The sequence below is a fragment of the Schistocerca cancellata genome, chromosome 1 (assembly GCF_023864275.1).
Source record: "Schistocerca cancellata isolate TAMUIC-IGC-003103 chromosome 1, iqSchCanc2.1, whole genome shotgun sequence".
Classification (NCBI taxonomy): Eukaryota; Metazoa; Arthropoda; class Insecta; order Orthoptera; family Acrididae; genus Schistocerca; species Schistocerca cancellata.
Genome location: NC_064626.1, coordinates 82,532,622 through 82,548,532, shown reverse-complemented (window position 1 = coordinate 82,548,532; position 15,911 = coordinate 82,532,622). Strand labels below are relative to the sequence as shown.

Sequence of the window (15,911 nt, the reverse complement as noted above, 5' to 3'; positions counted from 1 at the left end):
TCCAGGTGATAGCACAGCCTGTAGAGCAGTCATTAAAGTGAAGTGCGTTGTGTGGGGCAGCTTGTTCATCAATTGGATCTGTAAACCATGTACTGATATGTGCCATGACCAAGTAGCTTTGGCTTGCACAGTCCCACAGAAATTGATAAATAAACAAAAAATAAATTAAATGTTATACATTGGCTGCTAAACATGCCATCCAACACAGTATGCTTCACTTTTATAACTGCTTCACAGCCTGTGCCATCTCAATTCTTCCCATCAAGGCCAGATTTTCTGAACTGCACATGTGACAACTATCTGTATACTGTATACATCCCCCCCCCCCCCCCCACCCCACTGGCGCCATTATCTTCGCTAGTGTCTCGTCCATCTGTCTATCGTCTTCCCTGTTGTCACTACAGTACACAAATACCTTCTATCCTATCAATGCACCTAAAGTCCTTTCCTCTTCTCTACGCCCCCCCCCCCCACCACCACCACCACCACCACCACCACCACCACCACCACCACCACCACCACCGCCAAAGCCTCTATTGTTAGGGTGTGGGCAAGCTGTCACCTGCAGTCTGCCGCCTTGGGATGTATTGGTGGAAGAGAATGTGGCATGTCTTAGGGGACACCTCAGGTGTCACTTTTTTCACTGACGGCCTCTGCTCCTGAGGCAGCTCCTGGTGTACCCAGTATGGTGGATTCGTCTTCACAGCAGAGTGAGTGGCAGGCAGGTGGTAATGCGTCTGCATCGCTCGAGGCGGAAAACCAGTATGGAGGCTGCTCGTCTGGCCTCACCCATTCACCTGGTGAGTGGACAGGTGGCCCTCCTTCAGCAGTGTCTGAGCAGGTAAAGAGGAGGGAGGGGGGAGGGAGTGGTTTATTTGTTATTGGGAGCTAGCTGCCAATATTAGGCACATTATGGAGCACCTTCAGCAGATTGCATTCATGTCTGGAAAGAAAGCCAATGTGCACTATTTATGTCTGACAGTGTGGTGGAGGCCTTGCCTGCGGCTATAGCACATACCGGGTGCAGTCATCTGCCAGTTGTGGCTCATGTCAGAACCAACGATGCCTGTTGCATTGGTTCTGAGGCCATCCTCAGTTCGTATAGGCACCTGGGGGAGTGGTGAAGGCTGCTGGCCTCACATGTGGGTGCAAGCAGAGTTTGCAATTCGTAGCATTGTTCCCAGAATTGATTGGGATCCTTAGGTCTGGAGCAGAGTGAAGGACTTCAACTAAACAATTTGTTGACTCTTTGATTGTCTTGCCAGGAGACTTCTAACCGGTGTTATTGGTTGGGGATTTGTAGGACTCTCCTTGATGGGTCAGGGGTACACTACACAAAGGAAGCAGGTAATCGGGTATCAGAGGACTTGGGGAGAGCACATGATGGCCTTTTGGGCTAGGTGTTAGTTTTGGGTACTCTGATAAACACTCACCAGTTGATATGCAGCAAAGGAAGTCAGACCACATTCAGAGTAAACATACTTTGACTGTTAAAATTTTATCAGTAAATTATAGAAGTATTTGTAACAAAGTTCCCGAATTTGCTGAGCTCCAGGAAAGTCCTCATGCTTAAATTATTCTCAGGACCAAGAGCTGGCTGAAACCTGCAATGTAAAGCTCCAAGATATTTAGTGAGTCAGGGAACGTATATAAGAAAGACAGATTAGAGGCCACAGGAAGGGGATTGTTCATTGCAGTTAACAAAAATATTATCTCTGTTGAGGCTAAAGTTGAGTGTGACAGTGAAGTTATCTGGTAATGTTTAACAGATCTAAGTGAAACCAAGTTAATTGTTGGATGTTTTTATTGGTCACCTGATTGTGTTGTCACAGTTGTAGGGTAATTCAAAGAATGTCTATGGCCAGTAGCATGTAAATATACAGATCATCCATTATTGGTTGGGGGTGATTTAACCTACTGAGTATAGACTGAGATGTCTATGGATTCTTTACAGGTGGTACAGACTGACAGTAATGCGAAGTATTTTTGAACACAATTTCTGAAAACTGTCCTGGATTGCTAGTTCAGCAATGGAAATATCTTAGACCCTGTAGCTACAAATAGGCGACTCTACTCCTTCAACATACTTTGCGCATAAGGACCATGAAGATACATAACATTACGGCTTATACAGAAGCACATATACAGTCATTTTTCCATCGTTCTATTTGCAAGTGGAGTAGGATGGGAAATGACTAGCGGTGGTAGTGGTATGAGGTACCCTCTGCCACGTGCTGTAAGGTTGATTGTGGAATATCAATGTAGATGTACACAGCAGCCCTCTCTTGTACCCATCACATTCTCTTATGCTGCCATAGATAGCACTAGCATCTTGCCCCACTCCTGCCATGCTAAATCCTCCCCCTCCCCATCTCAGACCATCTCCTTGGCCCCATCACCCACCCAACCAGATTGCTGCTCACTTCAGATGTAGTCGCAGTTGGGCCTCAATCACATGGTGAGAGATGTTGTTGTGTGAATGTGAGTGTGTTCTACTTCTGACGAACGACTTTGTCCAGAAGCTTCAATATTTCTAGTGTGCTTTTCATTTTTCCTGTCTGTGGCCCGCCTCCTCCTCTGTGTAGTAAGTAGCAACCTACCCTTTCCATATTTGTTTCTTTGTGTGGTGATGATACTAATAAACCTTTTCCAATTACATGGTATTTTAGCTGCAATTTGGAATTTCATGTGATGTTACGTGGCTTTAAAAATGATATTAATTTACAAAATGGTTACATAGTGTAATGGTAAAGGTACTAACTTTACAAGCAAAAGGTTGTTGGTTTGAGACTCGCTGGATACCTAGAAACTATTTTATTTTTAAATCTCTATAGAAATGACTTTGGTCACTATTTTTATTCAGCTAATTCGTTTACATGCAATTTCCTTCTGTTCATTTGTCAGATGATATTCTTCATCATATGAGATACATAATTTGCTCTCGTTTTTCTTCCTGTCAGTCTTTTCCAATTGGAATCCTTGTTCATGTGATTTTAATTATTGTTGTTATTATCTTTGATTTAATTAATATAATTTAACAATATAATTTAATAATCACAACATCTCAGCATGATGCGGAGAATGGAAGTGCTTGTCACATGAAAACATGACAAGCTACCTGCAATAATTAACACAAAAGTGATCCAGAAAATTCATGTTCACCAAATGTAAAGAATAAATAAAAACGAAAACCCACTGATGATGGCACAGTGGTGCCGAAACATGTTTGGGTACTGCGAAAAACGGTGTTTTGTGTAACTGGCAGACCTCACATCCAATAATTTTAACTGCAAACACGGCCAATACAAGAAGCTGCAAATCAAAAAGATGGATATTAATTACTTCCACCTTGTCACCTGACTTTTTGTCCATGTTATTGCAATCATTATTTCTCTTTATCATTTTGCTTGAATTTCACTTTTCTTAAAATCCCTGCTTTTGCGTAAATCATCATCCACATTACTTTGTCTGGAGTGCAATAAGAGTTTATGTTTTAAATTGTGTATGACCATTGCCATAAAAAAAGATGTACATCCTGTAACGAAAAACACATTTTTGACACCACTGCACAGTCAATGTAAGATTCCAAATGGAAAAGGACTGATTGATAGAAAAACAAGAGCAAATGATGTATTTCATATGATGAATAATATGATGTGACACATGGAAAGGAAAAAAATTGCATGTAAACCAATTAATTGAATAAAAATAAATATCACAGTCATTTTGATAAAGATTTTAAAATAAAATAGTTTTTAGGTATCTGAGAAGATTCAAACCAGTAAGCTTTTGCATGTGAAGTCAGTACCTTAACTATTAGCTATGCAACCAGGCTGTAAACTAATACCTTTTTTAAGGCAATATAGTATGCCGCAAAATTCTAAAATTTTTTTTCATTGATTACTCGCAAACGAGGCCCCACCAGGGTGAACAGTTGCAGACTGTAATTCCCCATATAGATTGATTCAGAAAGTTGATCCCACCACTGGGGATCTTTCCTTGTTTAAAAACAATGTATTCTGGTGTATGTAATATTTTTCATTACTTTTTATTTGATCAGAGCTGTATGGTGCTACACTGTTCATTTACATCATTTGTCCATCAGAGCTGCTCGTGTGCTTAATGCAAAGCATGATGGCTTATTTGACATAGCAGGATTGAAACTTTCTGGCAGATTATAACTGTGTGCTGGTTTTAATCCGCCAGGAAGTTTCATATCAGCACACACTCCGCTGCAGAGTGAAAATCTCATTACAGCAGGATTGAATCTGTGTGCTAGATTAATGACTCGTGGTCCTACTAAAATTTTGACTTAATCGCATATTTTACCGGTAACAGTAATAGAGTTTTGCGTAACAACTTGCCAAGTGATGAACTCAACAATTTCTTGCTGGATGGTTTACATGACTTTAAGGGATCAAACTGCTATGGTCATCAGTCTCTCAATACAGGCATGTTAGAAACATGAGAAAACATTTGATTTTAAATCACATAGATGGTAAAAGAAAATTGGTATAGGGTAGCCATAAGAGGTGTTAACAATAAATTATTACAGGCCCACGGCATCTTGTCCTGCAGCGGAAAGTCCACCTCTGCACTGTGACTGGCTGCCTCTCCCGCTACACAAAGTCAATACAGCTGCCAAGTTGGCTACCTATTAGGAGGAGCACTAAAATATAAAATAATTATGGATACTATTAGAACTGAGCGGATATGTCAAGGGTTGAGCCTGACCTCTATAAGGAGGCAGCCAGAGGCTCCCTCAGGACCGAAAAGGCAGAAGGAGGAAACCCTCCATCCCCGTATGGCAGCCGGTCGGACGATAACTATAAAGGATTCGCATAAAAGTATACAAACTACTCTGATGGGTGAAATTTAAAACCTGATTTGCTGCCTAGGCATTATTAGATTTGGAAGCATTCTTGTGATAGGTTGCAAATGTAGTGAAGGACACACACAAGTGCCACCAATTCTACCACAAATAGGCTGTGCTGACTAGTCAGGGATATTTCTCATTGGTCCTGGAGCACGTAAAGGTGTAGCCCGTCCGGTCTTTAACTCTTGAGCCATCCGTATAAACGATACTTGAACTGGGGTACTTCCATGAAGACCAACTTATGAAAAATTGAGGGATCTATCACATAAAGGCCACTTGTCTAACTCACAGTGCAAATTTCGAAAGGCCCAGTCTACTACTGATCACCCATCCCACCTGGAGTTTACTATGGGAATGTCTTTTAGCTGCTATCAGCACTTCTTCACTGCATTCTTCTATGTCTACTTATCTTTCTCAATTTAAACACAAGTCAATCCACATCCCTGATAATCCTCCTATGTGAGAGGCTCTACAGAGCACAGTTATTACAACACTGTGTAAAAGTGTCCCATAGTTGTCAACAGCTCAGTTGTAGCCATCAAGACATTATCGTGCACCTTCTAGCCCGTCAAAACTACTTCTAATATAAGTGGTTGCCTCTCCTTGGGTTGCTAATTTTGTTTCCCCTGGATTTTCAAAAATCATAGTAGTTTGTATTATTCAATATATTAACTGCTTTTACTGTTATTGAAATTCCTTCATCGTTATATTCTTTTTCCCTTCCACAAATGTAACATCAAAGTACTGTAAATTTTTGTACTCAATAATACAATGTGATGCCACATCAGTTAACAAGTTTGGCTTATCAACCTTGTGTTGGAGTCACATTGATATACCAGTACTAGTAATATATAAAGTGGTTTGTGTTGACCTGCACTAAAAATTTTGTGTCAACTCCTAAATCACCCTCCTGAATTTTTAGCCTTTAACTTACTGCATATTTCTCTTTTATTTGCTCCTAAGGGAAAAAATTCTCTCTCATAGTTCAAAATTGGCATGTTTTGTCCAAATTTAAATACAAGTGTTGTGCATTCCTGGAGGTTTCTGAACACTATCTATTCATATTTTATATATGATTTAAGCCTACTCACCAGATATGGGGGAAGGGATGCTGAGACTGTAAGCAGAAAGACTATCTGCATCTCCCTGACTCTGTATTTAAATAAAAAAGGAAAGATACGTTAGAAACACAAGTCACAAATTCCCAACAAAAAAGAAAAAGAAAAACAATCACTTACAGAATTTGAAGTATAGAGGATTGGACTCACAGGCGATCCAAGTCGGCCACTGGAAGGAAATTTAAACTTTATTAAATGAAACAGGATTAGCATTATCATCAAAAGGTAGAAGATAAGTAATAATCACAATAGGCATGTAATATATGATAACATTTCAATGCCATCTTTACCAATTGCAGACATCTTTTATGCTGCATTCAAAACGTAAATCATAAAAAAGGAATGACAAGAATACAGTAATAAGGGTAATTAACAAAGTAGTAAGGGAAATTAATGTAGCCTTAGCATGTATATAAAGGGTGTGCAATCCCATGACACATACTGAAGAATTCTCTTATGTATGTTCTGCGAAGCTCTGCGTCTTGGACTGTCTTCCTGATAACTGTGGGTATCTATCCTCAAGCTCGCACTCAAGTTCTCAGATAACCTGTAAAAGTGAACAAATGATGTAATATTAACAGTTAATGTCTTTACAAATACCATACATTAATTTTAAGTTATTATTACATAAACTAACATAGTGGAAATGCAATAATGGAAATTCTATCAGGCTCTCAGCTTAAATGATTAATGGCCAATTGTTTTTCAACTGTGTAATGTCAGAACAAGGCTGACAAACTTAGTGTGATGAGCTGTGTCAACACTATTAATTGCCCTTGAGCACCTGGATGAAGAAAACCCATAGAAAATGTTTCACTGGTATGCTTAGGGCTGGCTATTATTTATGTTCTGAGTAAGCTAATTCTAATTTAACATCTAATGATTATGCTTCTTTTAGTAATATTTGATCAATTACAAGTTTGAAAAAAAAGTCAGAAGATGCCACTTACACTGAGAATAACTGTAAGAGACACTGTGTTATGGGAGTGGTAGGTGTGATACTCGTAACATTCATTTATTACTAAGTCAACACAGTCCTGTTTTACAGTTTGTGCAAATAAAAAATGCAGTGCCACTATCCCCTGAAGGACTCATATCTGTTCATCCAAATCTTATACTTTTGCTTAGTTATCTGAATGTTTTTATGGCTCATAACCACAGTCTCTCACTGTGATGTGGAAACAGTTAGTTTTACAATGTAACATGCTGCAAGTTTCCAAGTACAGTTACTACAGCTCCACTATAGTCAAGAGGAAATGTACTTCAGTGCATGTGTGGCCCATAGTTGAGGACTCTGTAGTGGAGCTGTCACAATAGATAGATTGAAACATTTTTTTTAATAATGCCTCACAAAATTCAGATTATCATGACGCATTTCGAATATTTTCCATGTATTTGAATGACATTCAAGTTGTTCAGAGCTGTTGATATCGAGTGATGTTTGTCAAGTAGTAGCTAGTGAAATGCTGTTTAGCTCCATGAACTAGAAGGGGGGAAGATGGCTTCTGCATAGTACAGATTTTATGGGATTCTAGAATACTCAACAAGCTGAGCCTAAGGGAGTCAGACCAATCTCCACAATTTTCAAGTTCTAGTGCTTACAATGAACAGGCACCAATAGAGTGACTGAACTTTCACTCTCAAATCTCTGTCTCTTGATTTCTCTATTGCATTTTGATGCATCATTAATTGATGTTTAATATTAATGTTTTGAAAGTGTTAAAGGTATGCCTCTGGAACTGGCTGTTCTATCCACGGTAGTAAAGGTATCACAGCCGGCTCAAGAACATTTTTCCACACAAGTGATATATCATTTGTTTCCTCCTCTTCCTTTTCCTCTCCTTCAACAAACATTAGTCACTATTCCTAGGTCTCTTATTAAGGACTTTAAACATTATTCTAAATTTAGTGATCATGGAAATGGGTTGCTTTTTTTATAATAAGTAGTACACAAACATTACTCTGTAATGAACATAAATTTCTGTATTCTAGTGCTAAATATTACAAGAAGAAACAGTTTATTTATATTTAAGGTAATTCCTGATATCTTTGTAATATTTTAGAGAAAGCAGGAAGATGTAGTCCTATTGTTTTGTTCTAGTTTCAACAAAAATGTGCTACTTATTAAAAAAAGTGAAAAACACATTTTTTTTAAAGATAATGCAATATTTTCATTCTATAATTTACGAGTGGGACAGAATACAAAATTATCATCTAATTTTATACTGACATATTAAAGACGACACTGTTTGAATGCATATGTTGCACATTACATGTGAAGAAAACTCACAACTAAGTACTTAATATTTTAGAAAGTCGAGAAGAATTCTGATCTTACAAAAGAACTGAAAAAAAGATAATAAAGTTTCTTTTTGTAGTATAAGATAATAAACCCTGTAGTGGACTTCCAGCAGGAAGACTGGGTGCTAAGATCAGAACTCCATCATTTAATTCCTTCTCACTGGTGTCACATTCATCACCAGTAGTTAACACAGCTCAAGACCCATGCAGACAGCTTTTAATTTCCCATCATCCTACATCTGCAGATCACGAATACTGTATTAGTTCTTGCTCTAACTATGCTCATGAGCTCAAATACACTGGAGGGCCAAAGAATCTGGTACCCATGCCTAACATCGTATAGGGCCCCCGCAAGCACACAGAAGTTCCAGAACACAGGGACTCGACTAATGCCTGAAGTAGTGTAGGAGGGAATTGACATCACGAATCCTGTAGTGCTGTCCTTAAATCCACAAGAATATGAGGGGGTGGACATCTATTCTGAATAGCACATTGCAAGGCATTCCAGATATGCTCAATAATGTTCATGTCTGGGGAGTTTGGTGGCCATCACAAATGTTCAGACCCAAAAGAGTGTTCCTGGAGCCACTCTGTAGCAATTTTGGACACGGGGGGTGTTGCACGTCCTGCCGGAATTGCCCAAGTCCGTCAGAATGCAAAATGGGCGTGAATGGATGCAGGTAACCAGACGGGAGGCTTATGTACTTGTCACCTGTCGGAGTCATATCTAGACGTATCAGGGGTCCAATATCACTCCAACTACACCTGCCCCACACCATTACAGAGCCTCTACCAGCTTGAACAGTCCCCTACTGACATGCAGGGTCCACGGATTCATGAGGTTGTCTCCATACCTGTATATGTTCATTCACTCGATACAATTTGAAATGCGACTCATCTGAACAGGTAACATGTTTCCAGTCATCAACAGTCCAGTGTCAGTGTTGACAGGCCCAGGTGAGGAGTAAGGCTTTGTGTCATGCCGTCACGAAGGGTCCACGTGTGGGCCTTTGGCTCCGAAACCCCATATTGATGATATTTCGTTGAATGGTACACGTGCTGAAATTGAAATCTGCAGCAATTTGCGGAAGAGTTGCACTTCTGTCATGTCGAATGATTCTCTTCAGTCGTCGTCGGTCCGAGTCTTGCAGGATCTTTCTCTGGCCACAGCGATGTCGGAGATTTGATATTTTACTGGATTCCTAAGATTCACAGTACACTCGTGAAATGGTCGTATGGGAAAATCCCCTCTTTATCACTACCCCGTAGATGCTGAGTCTCATTGCTTGTGTGCCAACAATAACACCACATTTAAACTCATTTAAATCTTGATAACCTGTCACTGTAGCAGCAGTAACCAATCTAACAACTGCACCAGACACTTGTCTTATATAGGCATTGCCAACTGGACTGCCGTATTCTGCCAGTTTGCATATTTTTGTTTTTGAATATGCGAGATTACACCAGTTTCTTTGGCGCTTCAGTAGATATCTTTTAGTGAGCAGATAGCTGTGTCAACAATGAAATAGGAAAAATTTACATTAAGGAGGTTTCTGTTTCACCTTCACCAACTGGCTCATCATGGAACCCACAAGTAAATTCCTTGTTCTCTCTCCTGGAATGAATCTAGTTCTCTGTTTCAAAGTTTAAATGAGAAGAAAGCAAGCCCTTTTATATCTGTCATCACACTGATAACGCAGTCACAAAGCACCATACTTGGGTGGAACAAAAGCCTCAAGGAGGTCAACTGAACACTGTGGTTTGTAATCAAGTGTTGCTACCACAATGTTTTGACACCATCACTGACTGCGTAGTGGGAAGGAGAGGAGGAAGTGTCACAGTTGGCTACAGAACACAATTTTGTGTCTGCAAATGGTTTATTCCTTATTACTGAGCAGGGGCAAAGTGCTTGGTATTTTGCTGCAAAGAGCATTTGCAAATCATTAGTGAAAATGACCTGATGTTAATAACATCCAACCAGAACTATTTTAGTAATATCATAAATAATAATCACCCTCCATAATTGACTGACAGTGTTCAGAATTTTCAGGTCATTGACATGGGTTTGATTCCTGCTGACAGCACCATCCGAAAATCATATACAGGGTAATTATAATTAAAGTACCAGTTTCAAAATGCTGTAAAATGAACTACTGCTCACAATGATGTGGAATTTTAATGGAATATTATTGAAGAAGGGGGAAACATCATGGAAACAAAAACAACTTAACAAAAATATTACCACTAGACGAGATGGTGGTGGTGGTTGTTGGGATGTTTAAGGGGGACTAAACAGCTTAGACGAGATGGTGGTGTAAGCAGCAGAATATGCAAAACAAACAACAGTGGGTACATGGTTGTCCCTCAGTTCTCTCTGGGATGCTCAGTATGACTGTCTCATTGCAATATCATACACTGCCAGTAAAGCTCGTTTACAAGAATGGTGACTGTCAAGGCTTTGGAAAAAAGAGCACTGTGGCAGAGGAAAACACCTGGTCCGACATCAGTAAGAGATGTGGTCACAACACTTTGGGAGGGTGCAAGTGGTTATGTATATGTGCAGTGCATGTGAAATTGTTCAAACTGTGGATGTGCATAAAATTCTATGAAACATACTGCATTACTATCCATACAAAATTACCTATGTTTAGGAGGCATGAAATAGGACAATGAACAGCCACGGAACATTCTGACAAGAGATGAAGCCTATTTACATCTCCAAGGACATGTTAATACACAAAATTGCAGAATACGGGCAATGGAAAATCCACTCGTATGTCAACCAGTACTGTTTCATTCTGCAAAGGCAACTGTGTGATGTTGGTTGATGGGATTGTTTACCATAAGGCATTTTTTTTTTTTTTTTGAGGAGATGGGTCCTGTAGCTCATGTTACCTGTACTGTCACTGATAAAGGCTATGACAGTCTTTTGTGCACAGTATCATTCCGACCTTCCAGCACTCTGGATAAGTGGGTATGAATCTTTTTATGGAAGATGGTGCTTCTCCACACATTGCACAGCTGGTGAAGCGCCTACTGCAGAGGCATTTTGGACATACTAGAATTATCAGCTGTCATTTCCCTACAGCTGGGCCATCTAGATCATGATCATAGTCCATGTGAGATCTGGCTGCAAGATTACCTGAAAGATGTAGTGTTCAATGCTGCATTAATGGCACACATTGTGCAATGCATTCTTAACGTGACTCCTGAAACATTCCATTCTTGTTGTGTAACATGGTGTTCCTAGATTTCAACTTGTGGGAGAAAAATAGGTGGACATCTTATTGAACATGTCTTGTGCCAGTCTCACAACACTCAAAAATCAATTTCATTGTTGCTTTTTATGCGGTTTATGGCCTCAGTACAAATAAAAACTAATTTTTCCTATGGAATTTGGCACAACCTGACTGGAAGGGCTTATCTAATTAACAGTGCTACAACTGCTGAAGGGAAACCTGTGTGGTCAAGCACATTGTACAGTACAGCTTGTGCAAATCACATCACAACCGTTACACTGTGATTCGTTTGTCATTCATAGCCGAACCCATTTATTTTATGATGAACAAAAATGTACGATAACAAAAGCAAAAAAGTTCCAGTAAACATGTGTTCACAAACGATCCGTTTGCAAGATAAAACACAAATGTGTGGTACGAGTTGCCATTAGCTTTAGTATGACGTACTGCCCTAGTTAGTATTGTTTATTTGAAATGTCAGTTAAATCCCCCATCTAACTGGCCTCAAATTTCACCCTTGCCATAACTCAGATTGTGCAATACTGGGGAATATGGTACAGTTTGCTGCTGATATAAGACAACTTCTGATGTTCCAACATAGTCGAAAATGGATAAGTGAGCCTGTTCTTGATACTTAAGTCAGTGCTGGTTCATAATCACACATTTGCAATGTCCTAACAACTTGTTTGCTGACGATACACAGTCCACACAGTGCACTTCACATGCCTCTTCTATCCCTCTTAGATTGGCACCGCAAGCAGCTGTTTGTGTTGCATGGGCCTTAGATCAGTCCTAAAAGGGCATACAGTGTCAGTGAAGTGCCCTAGAATACAGTAATGGGACCATCACCATCTAGTGCAAGTTTTTCAGTTGATTATGTGCAAAGAATGTTTTCTTGATTTCGGTCATTAACAATTCCTTGCTTGCTCACTGTGTTTCCTTGATGATGTGTATTATATCTAACAAGGTCGACGATATAAAGTCAGTTCATAGTAAAAATATTTCTGTTACTGATGAATCAGATATATGTACAGTATTTAACAATCATTTTCTGAGCATTTCTGGTGAATTAAATAAAAATTTAGTTTCTACAGGGAATCATATAACTCTCTTGGCAAATGCCTTTCCGAGATTGCTGTTTGAAATACTCCTCTGCGATACCGATAAGGGGGAGACTGAGTCAACAATTAAACCACTGAAGACTAAGGACTCTCATGGATATGATGAAGAGCCTATCAGAATAGTGAAGTACAGTGCTGCACACATTAGCCCTGTACTTAGCCATACTTGTCATTTTTCCTTTAGGAATCGTCAGTTTCCTGAACGATTAAAGTACTCAGTAGTAAAGCCGCTTTATAAAAAGGGAGAAAAGAATAATGTAGACAATTTTAGACCCATTTCTATGCCATAAGTGTTTGTTAATGTTAGTGAAAAGGCTGTGTATGTACGGATAATTGATCATTTTATATCACATAATTTGCTACCAAATGTACAGTTCGGCTTTAGAAGTCGTTCAACAACTGAAAATGCTATATTCTCTTTTCTCCATGAGGTACTGGGTGGGTCAAACAAAAGGTTTCAAATGCTAGGCATATTTTTTGATTTAACCAAAGCATTTGATTGTGTTGATCACAAAATATTGCTGCAGAACTTGGACCATTATGGAATACAGGGAGTAGCTCACAATTGGTTCACCTCTTACTTTAACAACAGACAGCAAAAAACTATTATTCACAGTGCTGAGAATGGCTGTGATGTGGGATCTGAGTGGGGTACAGTCAAATAAGGGGTGCCACAGGGATCAGTGTTGGGGCCATTCCTGTTCCTTAGTTACGTAAATGATACGCCCTCTAGTATTACGGGTAACTCAATTTCTGTTTGCTGATGACACTAGCTTAGTAGTAAAGAATGTTGGGTGCAACACTGGCTCAGTTTCAAATAGTGCAGTTCATGACATAAGTTCATGGCTTGTATAAAATAAACTAATGCTAAATCACAGTAAGATTCAGTTTTTACTGTTTCTAACACACAATTCAAGAAAACCCAACGTTTCAATTTCACAGAATGGGCATATGATTAATGGAACTGACCAGTTTAAATTTCTAGGTATTCAGATAGATAGTAAGCTGTAATGGAAAGCCCACGTTCAGGATCTTGATCAGCACCTTAATGCTTCCATTTTTACTATTCAAATGGTATCTGAAGTAAGTGGTTCGTTCGACAAGAAAATTAGTCTACTTTGCTTAGTTTCATTCGCTTATGTCATATGGTATTATATTTTTGGATAACTCTTCCCCTTCTAAAAGGATATTTTTGGCCCAGAAATGGGTGGTTCAGGCAATAAGTGGTGTAAGTTCACGAATCTCTTGTCGACCGGTTTTCACTAGTCTGGGTATTTTGACATTGGCCTCTCAATATATATATTCTTTACTGTTGTTCCTTGTTAACAATATCAGCTTATTCCGATGAATAAGTAGCTTTCAATCAGTTAATACTCAGCAGAAATCCAACCTGCATTTGGATAGGATTTCCTTAACTCTTGTACAGAAAGGTGTGCAGCTCACTTCTGTATCCATTTTCAATAAGCTAACACAAGAATAAAAAAAAATCCTAGCAGTAATCCATGTGCTTTCAAATCAAAACTGAAGAGTTTCCTCATGGGTCACTCCTTCTATTCTGTTGAGGAGTTCATTGAAAACTCAAGCTGATTGTTGATTGCGTTTACTTAAATTTATGGCTTGACCTTTTTTTGGGACCATAAACATTATATTTTTATCTTTTATAACTTTTATGTTGTAATTTCATGTACTGACACATTCCATGACCTTGGAGATATGCTTCTCAAACTGGTCCTACAGATCTTGATGTGTAAATAAAAATAAAATAAATAGAACTGTCAAATACATGCTTTTGAGACATAACTGAAGGGACAAAAAGTCCACAGATAGGCATTCGAGAATTTGACCACACTGATAAGAGATTCACAGCCTTCCCCTGTACAGAAGCCATGAGTGACATGTGCTTCAGAGAAGTAACTATTATTTAAAAATTTGTGCTCAAATTACTTACAGTTTTTTCCATTAAATAATACGAATATTTTCAGTAATGTGATTTCAAGGATATTGATGTCTTTTATAATTCTAGACTCATTAACTACACTGACAGGCACCTGTATCGCAACACATTATAGCTAAATACATTTGCTACATACATCTAACCACAGTTAAACTAATTTCTACTGTTATTCTAGAGTCCCAGTAACATGTTTTATCTTTCCTGGTGTCTAGTACTCAAAATCGAAACATTTCAAAGCAAATTCTCTAACTTTAATGAGCTGTTGATAAATTATTTCGGTTAATATTCCATGTGATAATCATGACAAATAGCCTTACACATACTTCAAATATGAATATGGAAACTTGCATTTACTGAACAGTAGTCATACATATTTTGTACCTGACAGTGAAGTGAAACTGCTCAAAACTACACTGTTCTACAGGGTTTCAGCAATCCCATGGAGCATGCCATTAGAAGTAACATTCCAAGAGCCATTTTCTTTGTAAATACAGACAGACAAATTGATGTAGAACAGTGCAGTGTTGGTTCCTCTTAGAGCTAGATGCTGTGCCCCTATTATTAAGTGTGCACAGGGAGGTTTGTGCTACCTGGGAAAATCTGAGAGGATACTGACTTTTCATTTCTCATGGTTTCTTTTAAAATAATGAATAAAATGTGCTAAGACTATGATCGTGGCCAAGACAGCAAAACACACAATTCAGCAGTGGTGGTAGCAAGTTTTACTTTGTCAGATACATGTTTGAATGCTATCATTTGCTCACTTGAAAAGAAGCAAATCCTATTTTCCCTATCTGCCTTGAAATAAAGCATCAAACAATGGAAAATCCTGATGGAATAATTACAATATTAACAATATTATGATAAACCCTTTTCATAACACTGAAATCAAGCTTCTGGAAGACAGGTCTGCGTGCTTGCACTGAGGTATGATTATATTACATCACAGTCATTACCAGCCATTTTGTTTCCAGTGCTGCATTAAAGCAACTTCCAGGCTACTACTTGCATTATGGCCATATACAACATGCCTCAGTGTTGCTCCATCATGTTCCTTTATCTTTTCCTCCCACCTTCCATTCCATCATTGTCTTACTCTCCTGTTATCTCTTGGAAGAACTTCCTTGGTCCATTAACTTTCCACTCACTAGGTTAAATGTCCTGCGCACCTTCAGTTCATTGTCATTAGTGTCATAACAATGTTTTTCACTTAATTAACATTTTTCTTTTTTTCCCTGTTCTAGTATTCTAAACTATCTCTATGTTTGCTGAGAACAGTTATAATGATATGGGATCTCCTTG

The 15,911-nt window shown here is 38.8% G+C and overlaps 1 protein-coding gene across 1 annotated transcript in view; it reads right to left on the bottom strand.

Moving 5' to 3' along the window:
* LOC126165849 (kinesin-like protein Klp98A) overlaps positions 1–15,911 on the bottom strand; it is a 385,655-nt gene that overhangs the window by 7,091 nt on the left and 362,653 nt on the right. The window contains exons 22-24 of the mRNA XM_049920354.1: positions 6,437–6,541; positions 6,115–6,163; positions 5,968–6,028 (exon numbers count right to left, since the gene is read on the bottom strand). Of these exons, the coding sequence (XP_049776311.1) occupies positions 5,968–6,028; positions 6,115–6,163; positions 6,437–6,541 (215 nt within the window). The remainder of the gene's footprint in view (positions 1–5,967; positions 6,029–6,114; positions 6,164–6,436; positions 6,542–15,911) is intronic.